The sequence below is a fragment of the Pongo abelii genome, chromosome 14 (assembly GCF_028885655.2).
Source record: "Pongo abelii isolate AG06213 chromosome 14, NHGRI_mPonAbe1-v2.0_pri, whole genome shotgun sequence".
In the NCBI taxonomy this organism is placed as follows: domain Eukaryota; kingdom Metazoa; phylum Chordata; class Mammalia; order Primates; family Hominidae; genus Pongo; species Pongo abelii.
In genome coordinates this window covers 29,620,408-29,638,282 of record NC_071999.2, presented here as the reverse complement: position 1 = coordinate 29,638,282, position 17,875 = coordinate 29,620,408, and the positions used below count along the sequence as shown (strand labels likewise).

General features: G+C 40.5%; 1 protein-coding gene across 1 annotated transcript in view; it reads left to right on the top strand.

Moving 5' to 3' along the window:
- LOC129047184 (uncharacterized) overlaps positions 1 to 17,875 on the top strand; it is a 608,921-nt gene that overhangs the window by 154,012 nt on the left and 437,034 nt on the right. Inside the window, exons 4-10 of the mRNA XM_054529512.2 lie at positions 963 to 1,062; positions 1,527 to 1,625; positions 2,917 to 2,962; positions 3,922 to 3,962; positions 8,622 to 8,695; positions 10,930 to 10,999; positions 12,535 to 12,662. Of these exons, the coding sequence (XP_054385487.2) occupies positions 963 to 1,062; positions 1,527 to 1,625; positions 2,917 to 2,962; positions 3,922 to 3,962; positions 8,622 to 8,695; positions 10,930 to 10,999; positions 12,535 to 12,662 (558 nt within the window). The remainder of the gene's footprint in view (positions 1 to 962; positions 1,063 to 1,526; positions 1,626 to 2,916; positions 2,963 to 3,921; positions 3,963 to 8,621; positions 8,696 to 10,929; positions 11,000 to 12,534; positions 12,663 to 17,875) is intronic.

Genomic DNA, 17,875 nt, shown 5'->3' with positions numbered 1-17,875 from the left:
CTCATTGTTCAATTCCCACCTATGAGTGAGAACATGCGGTGTTTGGTTTTCTGTCCTTGCTATAGTTTGCTCAGAATGATGAAAACCTGCTGGATAATCTTGCTACAATATATTATAATTAAGAATAGGCTCAGAGTGATGTCTTCAGAGGGTGAGCTAGGAATCATATAGGTACTTTTATGGTGCAAACTTGAATGAAACGTGTGAGCAGCCACAGCTGGTTTGGTTCATTTTGCCTTTGGGTTATTTCACTGTTCACTCACTATCTGCTATGTGCTAGGAACATATGGAATTGAAGTAAACATTCTTGTTGTTCCCATAATCTGTTCTGGGGATAGATAAAATACTAAGCAAAGCATTACACCTATATGATATAGGTGTAAACACTGTACTGTAGGCTTGCATGAGGAATGTCATTATAAATTTGACCAGACTTACTGAAAGATGTAAGATTGGGTGGAAAGAAGGACACTTTAGTCATGGAGAGACAGGTAGGGTGTAAGGGAGAGGATGTCCTAGGTGGAAGCAAAAGTGTGAGCAAACATGATCAAATAAAGGGTGTGTGGAAGGAATGGAATTTATTTGGGTGTGGTTGAAGCATGAAACGTCTGTGGTGGGTACCCAGAGGGAACATCGAATTGTTATTCACATGCCTGCTGTTCATAGCATATAGCTCCTAGAAGGTGGGTAGATGTCTCTGCTTATGTTGTGTGAAAATTAAAGAAGCACATGTATATCTTCCAATGTGGAAAACAAAGACCACATTGGAAGATTTTCTCATCGGGGCGCCATTTTACAAACTAAAGCTCTTTAGGAGAAGAGACACAGCAATTTCCTTGTCTCGAGTTTTGAAACATTTTTTTTTTAAACCATTTGTAAAACTTTCTAAACTTCTTGTCTTGTTTTTGTGTTTTAGAGTTTACATCTATAACTGATAGTATTATTTTTATTTGCACTTACAGTACGGCCAAGTACAGCGTGTTGACATTTCTACCTCGATTCTTGTATGAGCAGATTAGAAGAGCTGCTAATGCCTTCTTTCTCTTCATTGCCTTATTACAGGTAATGGTTTTTTAACAGTTCCTTGGAATTCACTTTAATTACATGTAAAATGAGATTTTGCTAAAAGTTCCTTAACTGCTAAAGTGTTATAATCTTGGAATATAGTTTGTTTCCCTCCTCCAGTCATTGTTTGATAGAGTGAACAAGCCTGACTTTGTATACAGGGAGATTTCTTTTGGTATGGCCTTAAGGATGATTGCAGTGACTGAAAGAGGCATTGAAAAGTGGCCTTAGGGCCATACTTTTAAGCCTTTTTCTGTTCCAAACACATAACCAATGTTGGATAAAATTTTTAAAAATATGTAAAATATATAGCTAGTTTTTAAAGTAAGGTAATTATTTTTGAGTAACAGAAATGGAACAGAACTGCAAAAGTGTGAACCGTGCGTGACTGCCATAATTTTCTGTTCATGGAGAGGATTTTTAATGTGCCAACTTCCTACTTGTGGTCTCTTATCTTCCAGCAAATTCCAGATGTATCTCCAATAGGAAGATATACCACCCTGGTGCCATTGATCATTATTTTAACAATTGCAGGCATCAAAGAGATTGTAGAAGATTTTGTAAGTTTTTGCTTTTGGATAATGAAATCATTGTATGCAGTAGATAATAACTTATGTGTTGCCTCGGGTGATATACTCAAGGCAGGAAATTGGGCTATAGTTTAACCAGCCTCTTTAGATGCCTGATGGTATTTTTGTGGGGAGGGAATGTATACTCAAGAGTGTCCTAAATACCTGTACAGTGACACTAAACAGTTCAAACTTTGTTTTCAAATATTAGGTCTCTGGAGGCCCATTGATTTTTATCACTGATGTTCCTTATAGCCTGCTTTAGAGCTTGCCAATTTGGGCAGCAAATGAAGGATTGCTATGTTGTCTAGGATGGCAGCATTGTCTCGCTCTGCCTGAGGCAACTTTACAAGAATCTTCTCCCCTCACAATCATCCTAGTGTATCTCCATGTTCACTGGCTTCAACAACTATATTCCTTTTCCCTCTCTTTCTTGCTCTGTCTCCCCATATATATTTGTGTGTATATGTGTGTGTGTATATATATATATGTTTGCGTGTGCTGTCTCTCTGTCTCTGGATCTTCCTCTCCTCCCTTACATACACACACACCTTGATTTCACAAACATATATGCATCTTTCTGGGAATAGGTATGTAAATAAATATAATACAAGTTAAGCATCCCTAAATCCAAAAACCCCAAATCTGAAATGCTTCAAAATCCAAAACTTTTTACATGCCGACATGATGCCACAAGTGGAAAACTCCACACCTGACCTCATGTGATGGCTGCACAAAATTATTATAAACACTGTATGAAGTTACCTTCAGGTTATGTGCATAAAGTGAATATGAAACATAAATAAATTTCATGTTTAGACTTCGGTCCCATCCTGGAGATACCTCATTGGGTATATGCAAATACTCCAAGATCTGAAACAATCTGAAATATGAAACACTTCTGGTCCTGAGCATGTCAGATAAGGGATCTTCAACCTGTACACGTCAAAGCGAATTTACTTTATCAGTAAAATGAAGTTGGCTGTTTTTTGCTGGGTTTATCACACTGAATAATCATTTCAGTCTGATCTAAAGCAAGGAGTAAAAAGTTTTGTACTTCCAAGTGCTAGAACCAAAATAAAATAATTGAAACTGGAGGAGACCACTTCTAAACTTAGGGAGTGCTGATAGATCACAAAATTATCTAACTGAATTTTACAGCATGAGCATTATTGGCAGTTAGTTTCCTTGTCCCCTGTAATTTCCTGATTGTTTTGTTTGCTATTTCAATTATTCATGTGGAACTTTTGAATGTTAGAACTTTTTTTTCTTTCTGTAACAGAAGCGACACAAGGCAGACAATGCAGTTAACAAAAAGAAAACAATAGGTAAGCTCCCAGGTTGAATCACTTTTTCCAGTGGAAAACTTAAGAATAAGGCCTGCATTTAAGGAATTTTAAATAAGTAGTGAATGGTATTGAGATAAATTGGCAAGATGATCTATAAAATACTTTAAAGAAATAGTAAAATAACAAAAAAATTGAACGTAATTTTAGTTCTAATAATTAAGTTTGAACAGCATTTGTGCATTTTAGAATGTTAGAAAAGGTTGTAATTTTCAGGAACTAGACAGTTTTTATGTCCATAGAAAGTCTAAGCATTCACGTCCTTCATTTATAATCTCTCCTTACTTCCCTCTTTTAGTTTTCATTGTTTTATTTCTACAACATCAATTTTTTGTTTGTTTGTTTAATTTTTTGAGACAGGGTCTCACTCCTGTTGCCCAGGCTGGAGTGCAGTGGCATGATCATGGCTCACTGTAGCTTTGACCTCCCAGGCTCAGGTGATCCTCCCACCTCAGGCTCTTGAGTAGCTGGGGCTACAGGCACGCACCACCACCCCCGACTAATTTTTGTATTTTTGGTAAAGATAGGTTTCACCTTGTTGCCCAGGCTAGTCTCAAACTTCTGGGCTCAAGCAATCTGCCTGCCTTGGCTTCCCAAAATGTTAGGATTACAGGTATGAGCCACTGCTCCCAGCTGTTCAGTTTTTTTTAAATTGTGGAACAGCAGGCTTTTTTTTTCTTCTGGACTGAAAATAAGTAGATTTCACTTACATACATACATAAACATTTATGTGTATGCATTAATGTATATATGTTACAGAGGTACATACCATACATTGGTGTTCCATTTTGAGGTAGGGGTGCTGATGTTATGCCATCGTGGCTAAAGATAGGGTATGTTAGAATTAATAAATGGAATTCTAAAAGAAAGCTTTTGGATTTTAGGAAGCTGATTCAATTTATTACCAGTATTAACGAATATTTTATTTTTCTCTTTTTCAGTGTTAAGAAATGGTATGTGGCATACCATTATGTGGAAAGAGGTAAAAACTAATTTTAAAGATGTACCAGTACTATTGGTTTGAAGACGTGTAATGAATTGCTGGTCTTGATTGCAGTATAAAGTTTGTGTTAGTCATAGTAGAGTTTTCTATGAGGTCTGCTGAGACCTGATGCATGTTTATTCTGTCCCTTGCCCCTTCTAGTAAGGGCCCAATGTGTCACTTCAAGCTATGAACTTCATTGCTCCTGATTGACATTTCTGAAATCTCAAAGTATTTTCTAGTTTCTAAATCCAATTTGAGAAACATTTTCCCTGGTCCTCTGTTGTCTTAACCTAAGTTAAAGTTTATTTTTGTTTTTAGCATTTGTGATTCTCACTTTTAACATTTTTGGGTGGAAAGGTCATTAACTACAGAGTGGTGGAAAGGGGGTAAGAAACCACCCCGTTTCTTTCTGTTCTAGCACAGCAGTTAGCTGCTCTTAATAGTAGCAAGGAAAGCTTTGCTTCCACGTCCCTGGAAGTATGAGGTTTAGAAGTTTGAAGAATGGTGTGGTTTTTTGGTTGTTTATGGTGATGAGTAGAAAATTTAGAAGAGATCTGCCATACCATCTAGGTATTTTATATCTGATAAAATTAGCTTTTTAAATGAGTGTTTTAGCTGGACCTTCTTAATGGACACAAGATGTGTTGGGGGATGACTCTCATTAGTCCAGCATTCAAAGCTGATTAATATGATTTTAAAAGAAAACGGCTTTTTAGAAGGGTAACTTGAAATAGCTTTTCTTGCTAAACATTTAGTAAACAATGTTTTTAAATGCCTCTTGCAGTCTTTTACATCTGAAAAATGCCTGTGATATGGTAACTGCAGCATTTGCTTTAGTTTTCATTTTACTTTACTTTGTTTTAGGAGAATCCGCCACCCTTTAAAGAAATTTCTCCTTTACAGTGTTTTACAGTAACACCTTAACCTTTGCCGCAATCTTGAAGTCCTATGCTGCAAACGTTCATCAACTGCACGTTTGGAAAGGTCATGGTTCTTGGTCAGGAGGTTGGGAATTCTTGACTCACAGTGGGAGAAATGGTCCCAATGCTGAAGGAATTCAGGGGTTCTCCCAGTGGGAAATTGCCCCTCTATTTCTCTAGGGTTCCTCTTGTTACTCACTCCCCAGAAAGGTATCAGTATCAGCTAGAGTGAAGAATGATTTGGATTCAGAGGGCCTGACGTTACTTGAAACAGCAGAAAATGGAGTGATGGTCTCTGATTGATGGTCTTCTGTGGACCAGGAGCTGACGGCTTTGCAGACTCCTAAAACTCATGACTGTTTCCATTGTTCATTTGGGAGAAAAACAACAATAACAAAGAAACACCGGTTATATACTGTACCACACGCATTTTTATTTCCATTTAAAATGTATTTACTTGGTTTATTTCAGTGGAGCTCCTGGCATGTGCCAGGGATTGTGCTAGGCATGGGAAGAATGAAGCGCAGCACTTCCCTGAAGGAGTTTCAAACTTCAGTGGGCATCCCAGTCACCGTCCACAGGGCTGCTAGAACCCAGATGGCTGGGCCCACTCCCAGGCTATCTGATTCACTGGGTCTCAGGTGGGGGCCCTAGAATTTGCACGTTTAAGCAAATTATTAGTTGAGGCTGATGCCGATGGTGTAGGGAGCACTCTCAAGAACCACAGTTGTCCTGGGAGAGAGAGGCAACTAACCTAATACAGTGCAGTTGCTGAGCTTTGTGTAGGAGAAAGCTTCCACTTTGGGAAGAACTGGGAGGGGCCACCTACCTAGACCCAGTGGTTCGGATCAGGAAAGTCTGCCCTCCAGAGATGCTCTATTGCTCTCTTGAAGGGTGAATCGGGGGTAACTAGCTGCGGAACTGTGAGTAGTTCAGTGTGAGGATGAGAATACAGGAGAGGGCAGAGATGTCAGGCAAGGGGAAGCTGGCTGTCCTTAAGGTCCCCAAAATGATAATAATCTAATCTGAAGTGCTGAAGCTCAGATCTGCTGTCCCCTGGGCTGTAGCTGAGTCACTGGTGAGCACCAAGAGGCAGCTCTCAGGTGGATCTCGGTGGCTTTGATTGACTTCGAGAAGATCTTTCAGCTACTTCTTCAAAATTAAGAGACTTGAGGAACTCTCTGAGGCTAGAGTGGATTCAGGGATCTGGAGAATTTCTGTTCCCACTGTACTAATTCTTTGAGGGAGTATTGCACACACAAGGAACAATCATGTAAGAACATTAAAACCATTTCCAGGCCGGGCACGCTCATGCCTGCAATCCTAGCACTTTGGGAGGCTGAGGCGGCTGGATCACTTTAGCTCAAGTAGCTCAAGATCAGCCTGGGCAACATGGCCAAACCCCATCTCTACAAAAAAATACAAAAATCAGCCGGGCGTGGTGGTGCATGTCTGTAATCCCAGCTACTCAGGAGGATGAGGTGGGAGGATCACTTGAGCGTGGGAGGTGGAGGTTGCAGTGAGCCTTGATCGCGCCACTGCACTCCAGCCTGGGTGACAGAGCGAGACCCTGTCTCAAAAACAGAAAACAAACAACCAAAAAAAAAATTTTTTTTTTCAAGCAAAATCCAAGTAAGTCGTTTCTTATGTACACAAAACTTCTCAGTACTTGGTTACTGGGATAGGAATGTTTCTTTATTTAGAGAGTAAAGATGAGAGAAAGCCATAATTTCTCTTCTCCTCCCACTTTGAATTTAAAAAAATCCACTGCCTTTTTTAATTTGAAAACATGACAAATTTTCTTGTCTAGTGTTTTTTCTTTACTAATTACTTCTTCTGATTTTTATATGTAATTAAACTATTCATATGAAATAGTTTTAATTTAATTTTATTCTTTTTAGATGGAGTCTCGCTCTGTTGCCCAGGCTGGAGTGCAGTGGTGCCATCTTGGCTCACTGCAACCTCTGCCTCCTGGGTTCAAGCGATTCTCCTGCCTCAGCCTCCCAAGTAGCTGGGACTACAGGTACCCACCACCACGCCCCGTTAATTTTTTTTTTTTTTTTTTAGTGAGTTGGGAATTTCACCATGTTGGCCAGGCTGGTCTTGAACTCCTGACCTCAAGTGATCTGCCTGCTTTGGCCTCCCAAAGTGTTGGGATTATAGGCATGAGCCACTGCACCTGGCCAAAATATTTTTTACTTTTAAAAAACACTTTCAATTCACATAACATCCATTGCTTTTGTACTGGTGGTTGTTAAAACAGCTTTGTGGCATTTTCCCCAGACACTTTAATAAACAACGTAAAGCACCAATAGGATACTTTTCAGTAGATTTACCTTTTTCCCAACAGAAAATTAAACATGGGCACCTGCTAGCTTATAAGATCCGGCAGTTTTTCACAAGTATCGTATCACTTGAAATTCCTGGTTTCTAAGAGAACAGTAACATGGTTAGAATAGGAAATAGAAAGCATAAATGCCCACTTTGAACTTTGCAATTATTACTGTACTAGGAATGGTCTTCTGGTATCATCAGAGAATTCTAATGTCCTTGACCTTCACACTCATGATGTCCTTTCAATTATACTCCCACTGATGGAGACTGACATTTATATGGCCCTGTTTTATGCCAGGTGCCATGTATACTTCCTTAGTCACTGCATTCACCTTACAAGGCCGGTGGCACTGTTTTCCTGTTTCAGACGTGAGACGCTGGGGCGCTGAGAGGCGAAGCAGCTTGCCGAGATCACAAAGCTAGTACACGGCTATAAAGCTAGGATTGGAGTTAGGCTTGCCTGATTTGAAAGCCCCCGTTCTTTCCACCCTAGTGCTTTCTGTGATGTTACTGAAAGGATCTGTGGACACTTGGCCATGGTGCCATTTTGGAGACTACAGCCCTTTTCCTTGGCTTGAGATCTTCTGTCTAGTGGAGTCTGTTCCCCAAGGTGCTCTCTGACTTTGGCCATGATCCTTTTTCTGGGAATTTCTTGAGGCTGTACAAATCTTCTCCATTTTATGTGGTATATTTCCAGGGGGACTTTTAGGTGCACTTTTCATGTGTGAATTTACTGTTGCCTTTTAATCAGAGGATTGGCCTTCTGTGCAGCTTGCCCAGTTTTGAATCCTGGTTCTAACACTCAGTGGCTGTATTACTGTGATCAAGTTATTTTGTTTTCTGCACCTCAATTTGTGAAACAGAGAAAAATTTATGTGTGTTAACTCAGTTGATCCTTGTAGTCACTCTATGAAATATGTGCCTTTATCCTCATTATATAGATGAGGAAACTGAGGCACACAGAGTTTACATAACGTTCATCGTTACACAGCTCGTCAGGGGTGCAGTGGGGATTGAGCCCAGGCATTAGGCTGGCTCTGGTGGTGTGTGCATGACCCTTCTACCCTACTGTGTGCAGCTATGGAAATGCTCAAGTATTTGTAAATGGATGGATAACTGTAAGAAAACGAGATCTCTGTAGCTGTTCTGACTTAGCCCTTTTCTCCCTCTCCCTTTCCTTTTTTATTAAACATCATTGCAAAAAAAGGCAACATTACCAGTGTCTGCATGGAAGCACTTTCCTTTTGTTCTTGTCAAGGAAAATAATTTGGGCTTCTCCATCTTAAACTTCATGGCTTAGTTATATAATAATTTTTTCTCCAAATATTTAAGCACCTTTTTCACCATGTGTGTTTTGTTTCTTTTCTTTCGTGCCCCTCTGTCCTCGTCCCTGTCTCTCTAGGTGGCAGTGGGAGACATTGTGAAGGTCGTCAATGGGCAGTATCTTCCAGCAGATGTGGTCCTGCTGTCCTCCAGGTTAGCTGTGCTAGTGGGCACCTTTTTTGCAATCAATGTTAAGAACAATAAAATATTAAGCAGCGCCTGGGGCAATCTTGAGCAGCCTCTTCCCTTCTACCATCTTCTCTCTGTCCCATTCTTCCATTTCTTGTCATTTGCCTTCTCCTGCCGTGACCCTTGGTTTCTTTCTCACATTCATTCCTTTGTGCTTTTTCTGAACTCTTTTATGTGTATTGACTCCACTTACTCTCCTGGCTATTTGGGGGGTTTTTCTTATTTATAGGGATACTGAGTCAAGAGCAGTGGAGTGGTCCATTCATTAATGTCAGGTTGCAGAATATCTGAGATTTCAGAATCTGTATCCTGATGGGCCCTGCCAGCAGTCTGTCCTGCAGAACCCAGTGCTACACGTTGATAGCTGTTCAAGAACCACAGGTGTTTTCTCAGCGTAATCGTGACCAGCAGATGGTGTTTGCTCTTCATCCACCCATGTTTTGCCCCTTTTCTGTCCAAGTATCATTTTCACATTCTCTAGGTAGTTTTATTCTAGGAAGGAATCATCACTCAGTGCAGTTCTTGACTTTTTTTGGGCTTGGTACACGAAAGTACATAGCTAGGAAAGAAAACCAAAATTAGGGCAAGAATTGACATCTATTCTTGAATTCAAGATTAAATTGTATGACGTTAGGACTATAACTTCCTATATTTATACACTGTTGGGAATCATAGATATGCATGCTGTTTGCATTTTCTTTGATTGCAGACAGCGTTTCTTGTATTGAAGTTAATCACTCATTGGATTTTAAGCCTAAGCATTAATTTTCTGCTTGAGATAATAGATTTAAAAATAGGACTCCAGGCCTATGGAGGGGGAAAAAGAACCAATAACACAGGGCAAGATTTATGTTTGTCCATATTGATTGACAACAAAGAAACTCTTAGAAATATTAAAATATTGATCACTTGATAGTTCAGGCTTTAAGTCTTGGCTGTGACCCTAGAAAATTGAGTGTGTGTGTGTGTGTGTGTGTGTGTGTGTGAGTTGTTTTGGAGACAAGGTCTTACTCTGTCACCCAGGCTGGAGTGCAGTGGCTCAATCATAGCTCACTGTAAGTTCAAACTCCTGGGCTCAAGTGATCCTCCCATCTCAGCCTCCTGAGTAGCTGGGACTACAGGTGCATGCCACCATGCCTGGCTAATTTTTAAAATTTTTTTGTAGAGGCTAATTTTTAAAATTTTTTTGTAGATGTTGCCCAAGCTGGTTCTGGAACTCCTGGCCTCAAGCAATCCTCCCGCCTCGGCGTCTCAAAGTGCTGGGGTTACAAGCGTGAGCCACAGTGCCCAGCCAGTTTTTTTTTTTAACTTGGTCTTAATACCGGATTGCTTTAGCTGACATCATGTTTCCAGCGTGCTCATTATTAGTGTCTGAGTGTGTGCTGTGTGCCGAACAACGTGTTGAGGAGGTTGTCCCACTTAATCTTCCCAATAACCCTGGATAGCCTTCCTTTGTACATGACAAGATTGAGATACGGAGAGACTAAACAATTTGCCAAGGCCATATAGCCCATAAAGGTAGTGCTAGGGGATTTTTACCTAAACTAGTGGTTTTTTAGTTGGAAGAGTCAGGGGGCGGTTAATCACTAACTGTGTGTACTTAGCTAAACTCAAAGATTAGAAATAGGATTATAATATCTGTTATGCTTATTTTTATTCTTCGAGTTTTCTGTCCTTAATGCTAGGTGTTTTGATTAGAAAGTTGGCCTTGAGATTGTAAAAATGGCAGAGAATTAAAGCCTTGCCAAGCCTGTGCCTTGATCCTTCAACTCCTCTGGCTGTTGTTTTCTTCAAAAAATGTGTGTTTCTACTGGCCATGCCTTGGGCAGCCTTTTTGGTCAGGCCCAGCCCCAGACTTGAAGGACTGCCTGAACCCAGTAGTTGGGTCTGAGTGGGGACATCACATGTTTCCCCTTCTCTTTCATCTTCAGTTCATTCCTGTCTTCTTGAGGTTCAGCAGTCATTATGTGGGGCTTACAAAGGCAGATCATCTGGGCAAATCACTCTCTACTGGTGCTGAGTCCCAAAGATGAGTGTGTGTTTCCTTTTTCATCCACTACTCTACTATCGTGGTTATTTATAACAATTTATTTTGAAGGGCCAATCAGCAGACACAGATTCCATAATAGAGATTTTCTAAGCTGTGAACTTGTGGAAAGGACCTTATGAAACTTGGCTCTTTTTTTCTCTCTCCTTAGTGAACCTCAGGCAATGTGTTATGTTGAAACAGCTAATCTGGATGGGGAGACGAACCTTAAAATACGTCAGGTAAAGTCACCTCTGATGACTTGTGTTGTTACGGTAGACACAACTGCAAATGTGGTCCCCACATATCTTTTTCTAGAGAAATAAAATATTCAGCCACAAAGGGTTATGCCTTAGCCCTAATGGAATCTGTGGGAAGAATATGCCATTTATGATGAGGGAGAATGTATCTGGAAAAAGCAGGCTGCAGCAAACTCTAGGTCATGCAGGGTGCCAGGCCTTCATATAGCATCTTATTGTGCTCTCTGCTGTGATGCTGGAGAGAGGGGACATCTTGATGAAGCTGAGTGGCTGGGAAGGACACAGCTTAGCGGACAAATGGAGCAGAAAAGCTCCAGGTACCCCAGTTTACATCATTGTTGTAATAAAGATTCTAATCCTAGAGGGTGATATAATTAGACACAAAACTTCCATGCCTTAAAGAAAACTATTCTTACCATATATTTAATTCTAGGATGAAGAATAGTCTTTTTTGTTTTTTTGGTTTTTTTTTTTTTTTTTGAGATGGAGCCTTGCTCTGTTGCCCAGGCTGGAGTGCAGTGATGCGATCTCAGCTCACTACAACCTCTGCCTCCCGGGTTCAGGCGATTCTCCCACCTTAGCCTCCCGAGTAGCTGGGACTACAGGTGCATGCTACTACACCTGGCTTAATTTTTATATTTTTAAAGTAGAGATGGGGTTTCACCATGTTGGCCAGGCTGGTCTCGAACTCCTGAACTCAAGTTATCTGCTTGCTTTGGCCTCCCAAAGTGCTGGGATTACAGGCATGAGTCACTGCACCCGGCCAAGAATGAAGAATGGTCTTTAACATATAAACATTTTAAGCATTTTGACACTTAAAAAAATTTTTGCTGCTTAAAGTTGAATTCAGCAATTCTGTCCGTATTCTTTCTTTTCTACTGTAGATATTTGCTTTAGACTTTTTTTCCATTAAAAGAACAGTTACAGCCTGGGCAACATAGCAAGACCCTATCTCTACAAAAAACTTAAAAAATAGCTGGGCATGATGGCACATACCTGTAGTCCCAGCTACTTAGGAGGCTGAGGTGGGAGGATCACTTGAGCTCAGGATTTTGAGGCTTCAGTGAACCATGATTGCACCACTGCACTCCAGCCTGGAGGACGGAGTAAGACCCTGTCTCTTAAAGAAAAAGTGAAGAGCGCTAGATAATGTAAAATATTGAAGGGCTACTCTATTCTATCTTTATGACCAGTGTTAGAGTACAGCTAGTGGATTATGCTTGCTGTAAGGTGCTGGGGTATGTTAATTATTACTTATGCACGGATGTTTCCAGTACAGTGGTGGAATCTTAACTTTTAGCTTCATTACATTCTTTTGCCACTTTCGCATTAGATCGTTGTGGCAAAAGCTACTGGAAAAGTCTGCCTTGAGGGGCTGACAGTTTGACTTGTTAGCCCCCCAAATTATTGTACTAGAGATGCCTTATTTTTCCTTTTGATTAACCATAGGGATGCTGAATGGTGTCCCTAAGCACAGAAGATTGTGTTTGACTTCCTCTTTTGGTTTAATCTTTCAGGGTTTGAGTCACACTGCTGACATGCAAACACGTGAAGTTCTGATGAAGTTATCTGGAACTATAGAGTGTGAAGGGCCCAACCGCCACCTCTATGACTTCACTGGAAACTTGAACTTAGATGGGAAAAGGTATTATATGCCTTTTCTTCACTGTCTTTTAAACTATGTGACTAAGAATTACTGGAGCTTTGGAAAATATGTTTGTTTCCTAGTTTTGTAATATTTTAAAACAGTGAAATTTCATACCCTTTCAATTAATTTAAAGCCTTCCTTAGATTTAAGAAAAAAACCCTGAGCCCAAGGGCCTCAGATGAGGCTCAAAGCATGTGGCATATTCTTTCTGTGCCTACTCTCTGCCAGGCAGGAGAAATGGTTTTAGCTGCATAAAATTGTCCAGAAAAGCAGAGGAGAGTAATCTGAGGTGTATACAAGCTAATACACTTGTTACAGAAATGTGTGCGTGTGTATGTTTTTTTTTTTTTTTTGCTAACCTACTTCTAAGAAGCATTTGTTTGTTTTTAGAAAGTTGAATGAAATGAACACTTATTCTTCCTTTAGAATATTCAGTGCCCTCCTGTCTATATTCTGTTATCTTTGTTCTTCTGGCATTTATTATGTTGTTCTGGAGTTGTCTTTTGTTCTGATGTTGGAGAGCAGTTTCTACCTTCTGGCCATGTTTGTCTTGAGCCTCTTGCCAATGCCCCCTCCAACCCTGTAACCCAGCCTCTTGCAATGTCCTTTATATTTTGACGACCCAAGGCTTGGAAGGACCTGATCATAGGAATCAACCCAAATTATTATAAATATGACAACTAAGTGTGACTGCTTCTTGGTTTCATTTAGCATACATAGCTATACTACAGGCTCCCCATTTTGAATTTCTAAATTGTCACTCAGGTCTTTATTTACTCATTAAGTCATCCTTAAAAAAATTCATATAATACGTTGCTGCTTTTTAAAATTTTATTCCTTTCTAATAGTCTGTAAAATACACTAGATTTATTTTACAAATAACAATAATAATAATACTTCCAATAATAATACTTACTACAAATGAGTAAGCTTCGGTTGTTATTTTAGCAACTTCCTTTCTGGGTATTTTCATAACAGGATCATGAGAGATATAATCCCCTGTAACATTTTATAGAAAAAGCATTTTTTTCTGTAGTGATGAGTGTAAAATAAAGCTTTCTGTGGGTTCTTTTGGGGTAGATTAAGCCAATGGTAACCTTTGTTGTCTGTGTTTCTCAGTGAAGTAGTTCAAATTGGAGGAAAGGGAACATTTGATTTATTGTGGGTTCGTGTTTAAGGGAAAAACTCATGCTTATTTTCCAGACTATCATTAAATATCATTGTTGTTTTTTATTTTTAGCCTTTTTGCCCTTGGGCCTGACCAGATCTTATTAAGAGGTACACAGCTTAGAAATACTCAGTGGGTCTTTGGCATAGTTGTTTATACTGGACATGACACCAAACTCATGCAGGTAAAACATTTCTATGCTGATTTCAGTCTTTTTTTTCTTTCTGCTTTTATTGACTAGAAGGTGGAAAATGCAGATGTTGCATTTAGGAAGTTCAAGTTTGTCTGTGAACCTAAATTTGGAAAGAACTGCCTTTATTTTAGTTCCTTAGGTAGTTTTTTCTAGATTTCTGTTCTGTTATCTGATATTTGTTACCGTATGCCTGAACTACAAATGGCCTTTGTTTTCTGGATTAGGGGAACAATCAATTCTAACTTATTCTATCTTCTGGACTTAAGCGGGAATTAGTTCTAACTTTTAAATTTCTCTTTCTACTTCTCCTCTTTATCCCATTAATTAGGATTTTATAACAAATTATCTTATTTAACTGAACTTTAGACACTTTAAAATCAGTTATTTTTGAACTGTTTAGTTTTCATAGACTGAAGAAAAAAGTGAAGTTAAAATGATTTTGCTCTTTTTCCTGTTAATGTTTTTTAAATAATTGTTTGTGAATTTATAAGTCACATTGCTATTATGACATATTTTGCCAGACAGCTTTTGAAATTCTACAGAAATCAGTGTGCCTGTATGTCATTTCTTACATTTGTTTGGTATCACTTGGCATCTTATTTTTGCTAATGGTGGCTATTAATGAGAATTGGATTTTCAGCTTGTCTGTTCTTTTGTATAACTTCTAAAATGCACATTTGGCTGTATTTCTTGATTTAAAAATATTTAGTGACCACGTACCAAGTCTAGTGCTAGACCACATGGTTGCAATAGTGAAAGGCCCAGGCTTATCCTCAGGGAGCCAGTCAGGCTAAGGAGTAATATAGAATGACAAAATAGAGAGAGAGAGATACTGGAATGTGTGTCATTACTAAGTGCTGTCAGTGTCTATAGGAGGGTCATTCAACCTAGGCTGGAAGCCGGTCGACTACATGCTAAGAATGATTCCCCTGGCAGAAGCACATTTTAGATATTGAGCTAGGGAAAGGAGACTGTTGTGTTGGTCTCCTCTTTGAGGTCAAATGATAGTCAGATGAAAGAGGTAAGTATTAGAGGAGTTGAAGCAGTAGACCTTGGTGGCCATCCCAGCTAGTAAACACATTGGAGACAGAGAGGAGAGATGGGATTAGAAGGGTTGAGAGACTCCCTGAAGTTGAAGAGGATTGTTGGAGTTGCTGAGTGACAGGCTGATCAGTGGGTGGAGTCTCGTCTTTGTATTTCTGGGGTAGAGAGTTTCTAGCATGGGAGACCTGGGAGTGACCCGTGCGAGTAGGAAGACAAAGGCAGAGCTGTTGAAGGCCATTCGACGTTGACAAGTAAGGAACTGAGAGATTAAGGCATTTGATGGGCCAGCGCTGTGATTTTGAAGATACCATAATGGTGAGGCTGGGCCAGAGAGGAATGCCATGAGCCAGTTGTCAAGTCTTCAGTGAGTGACAGGGAGCAACCGAGAGGTCGGTGGCCTGGCTACAGGGGAGGGACAGAAGGTAGTGTAGCCAAAAGGCGTGAATTTTATGAGTGAGTTTTTTTTTTTTTTTAACATGGCATCCAAGGAATAAAGGTCCAGAAGTATTACCAGGTCTTGAATATACATCCAGTAATGCTACCTTCAGAGGCCAAAGGATGCAGATGTCTACTGGCGCACCCTCTGCTTGGGGGTACTCAAGGGAGTTGTGTCCTTGACTCTGTGAGGCAAGGAGGAGAGAGCTCTTGAGGGAGTGGGAGTACAGAGGGAAGGTCAGGAGCTGGAAAGGTAGGGGCCCAGGTGCAGTGGCCTGTTGCAGAGCTTGTGTGTTGAAGCAAGGTGGGAGGGCTCCATGGCAGCTAGAAAAATGAAGAGTTGGTGAATGCTGAGAGGCAGGTCTTGGGTGGATCAGGATTATTTAGTGTATCTGAGGTGTGCCTTATCCATCCCCCCTGCTAGGTCCTTATCCATTCACAAGGGCTGACTGGAATGCTGTAAGTTTATTGTTTCTGAGCAGCCTGCATATGAAGACTTTATCTTGATGAATAGTTTAGTGCTCTAGCCATGCAAGAACTCAGGAGGCTGAGATGGGTGGATCACTTGGGACCAGGAGTTTGAGACCAGCCTGGGTGACATAGTGAGACCCCATTTCAAAAAAAAAAAATAGTTTAGTACCCTGCCACCTAGAAAGTATCCTTTAACTCCCATAGTGCAGTGTCAGTAACCCTTGTTGAACGCTTTGGGAGCTCCACTAACCACAAATCACTACTTCTGGCTTTTTTTTTTTTTTTTTTTTTTGAGACAGGGTCTGGCTTTGTTGCCCAGGCTGGAGTGTGGTGGTGAACTCTTGGCTCACTGCAACCTCAGCCTCCCAGGCTCAAGCCATCCTCCCACCTCAGCCTCCTGAGTAGCTGGGACTGTAGTCACATGCCACCATGCCCGGCTAATTTTTGTATTTTTTGTAGAGACGGGGTTTCACCATGTTGCCCAGGGTGGTCTTGAACTTCTGAACTCAAGCGATCCACCCACCTCGGCTTCCCAAAGTGTTGGGATTACAGGCATGAGCCACAGTTCCCAGCCTACTTCTGTTTTTTATGATGAAGTGGCAGACAGATCATGGGTAGCTAGCTCACATTTGGTCAAGGCCCCAAAACTAGTTTTAAGATTGTGCATATTATAAATTTAAGCACTTTCCAATGTTTCTTATACACTGGGTTTTTTTTTTTTTTTTTTTTTTTTACAGATTGTAATATTGTTTTTCTAGAGCATACATTGGTAATATAGCTTTTGCTCTAGAAAACCAATATTACATGAGTTAATTAAACTATCCTTTAAAACGCTCCAGTCTTCTCTTCAGTGAGTAAGGCATGCACTGAGTTTGCATTATGTGAGTGTGAGAGGCACTTTTCCTTGCCCCTAGGTGTGAGAAACCTCTTTGCAAGGCTTCTTGCTTGTTGACTGCTCACGTGTAAAATGATGGAAAACCCCAGAAACATCTGTGCTAGACCTGCTGTGCCTTTAGGGCTGAAACAACAGGTAAAAATAATGAGCTTTCAAAAGGAATATAACACACATAGCTGGAAGCCATCCTGTTTGTGAAATAACATTGTTTGTCTGTGCTTGTGCTGCTTGACCACAGAGAGGAGACTCAATTGCTGTCGGGTTCTTCTACCTTTTTTTTTTTTTTTTTTAAAGTCTCTCACCTCAATGCCTTTTGCCCTTCAAGGTTCCTTCAGTTCATGTTTAGTTTACTTGCTTGTAGAAATATTTATGTCTATTATTTCTATTGGTTGATTTAATGGGAAAAAGAGAGATTATCACACTAATTACAGCAAACATAATTACAACAAATCATGCACTATTCTGAGTGATGCACATGTATCAACTCATGATTCCTCACAACGGCTGGGTAGTGTGTGCTCATTTTACGGATGAGGAGGCTTGCGGCGTAGAGTGTCCTAGTAACCCAAGCTTACAAAACCAGTAGGATTCAAAACACAGCCAGTCCGGCCAGGGGCAGTGGCTCACGCCTGTAATCCCAGCACTCTGGGAGGCCGAGGCGGGTGGATCACTTGAGGCCAGGAGTTTGAGACCAGCCTGGCCAACATGGTGAAACCCCATCTCTACTAAAACTACAAAAATTAGCTGAGCATGGTGATGCACGCCTGTAATCCCAGCTACTCAGGAGGCTGAGGCAGGAGAATTGCCTGAACCCAGGAGGCAGAAGTTGCAGTGAGCCAAGATTGTGCTGCTGCCCTCCAGCCTGGGTGACAGAGCCAGACTCCGTCTCAAAATAAATAAATTAATTAATTAAAAATAAAAAAAAAGAACAAATAAACAAAACACAGGCAGTCAAACTCCAGAGTCAATGTAACCCAGGGGTCCCCAAGCCCCAAGCCACAGAC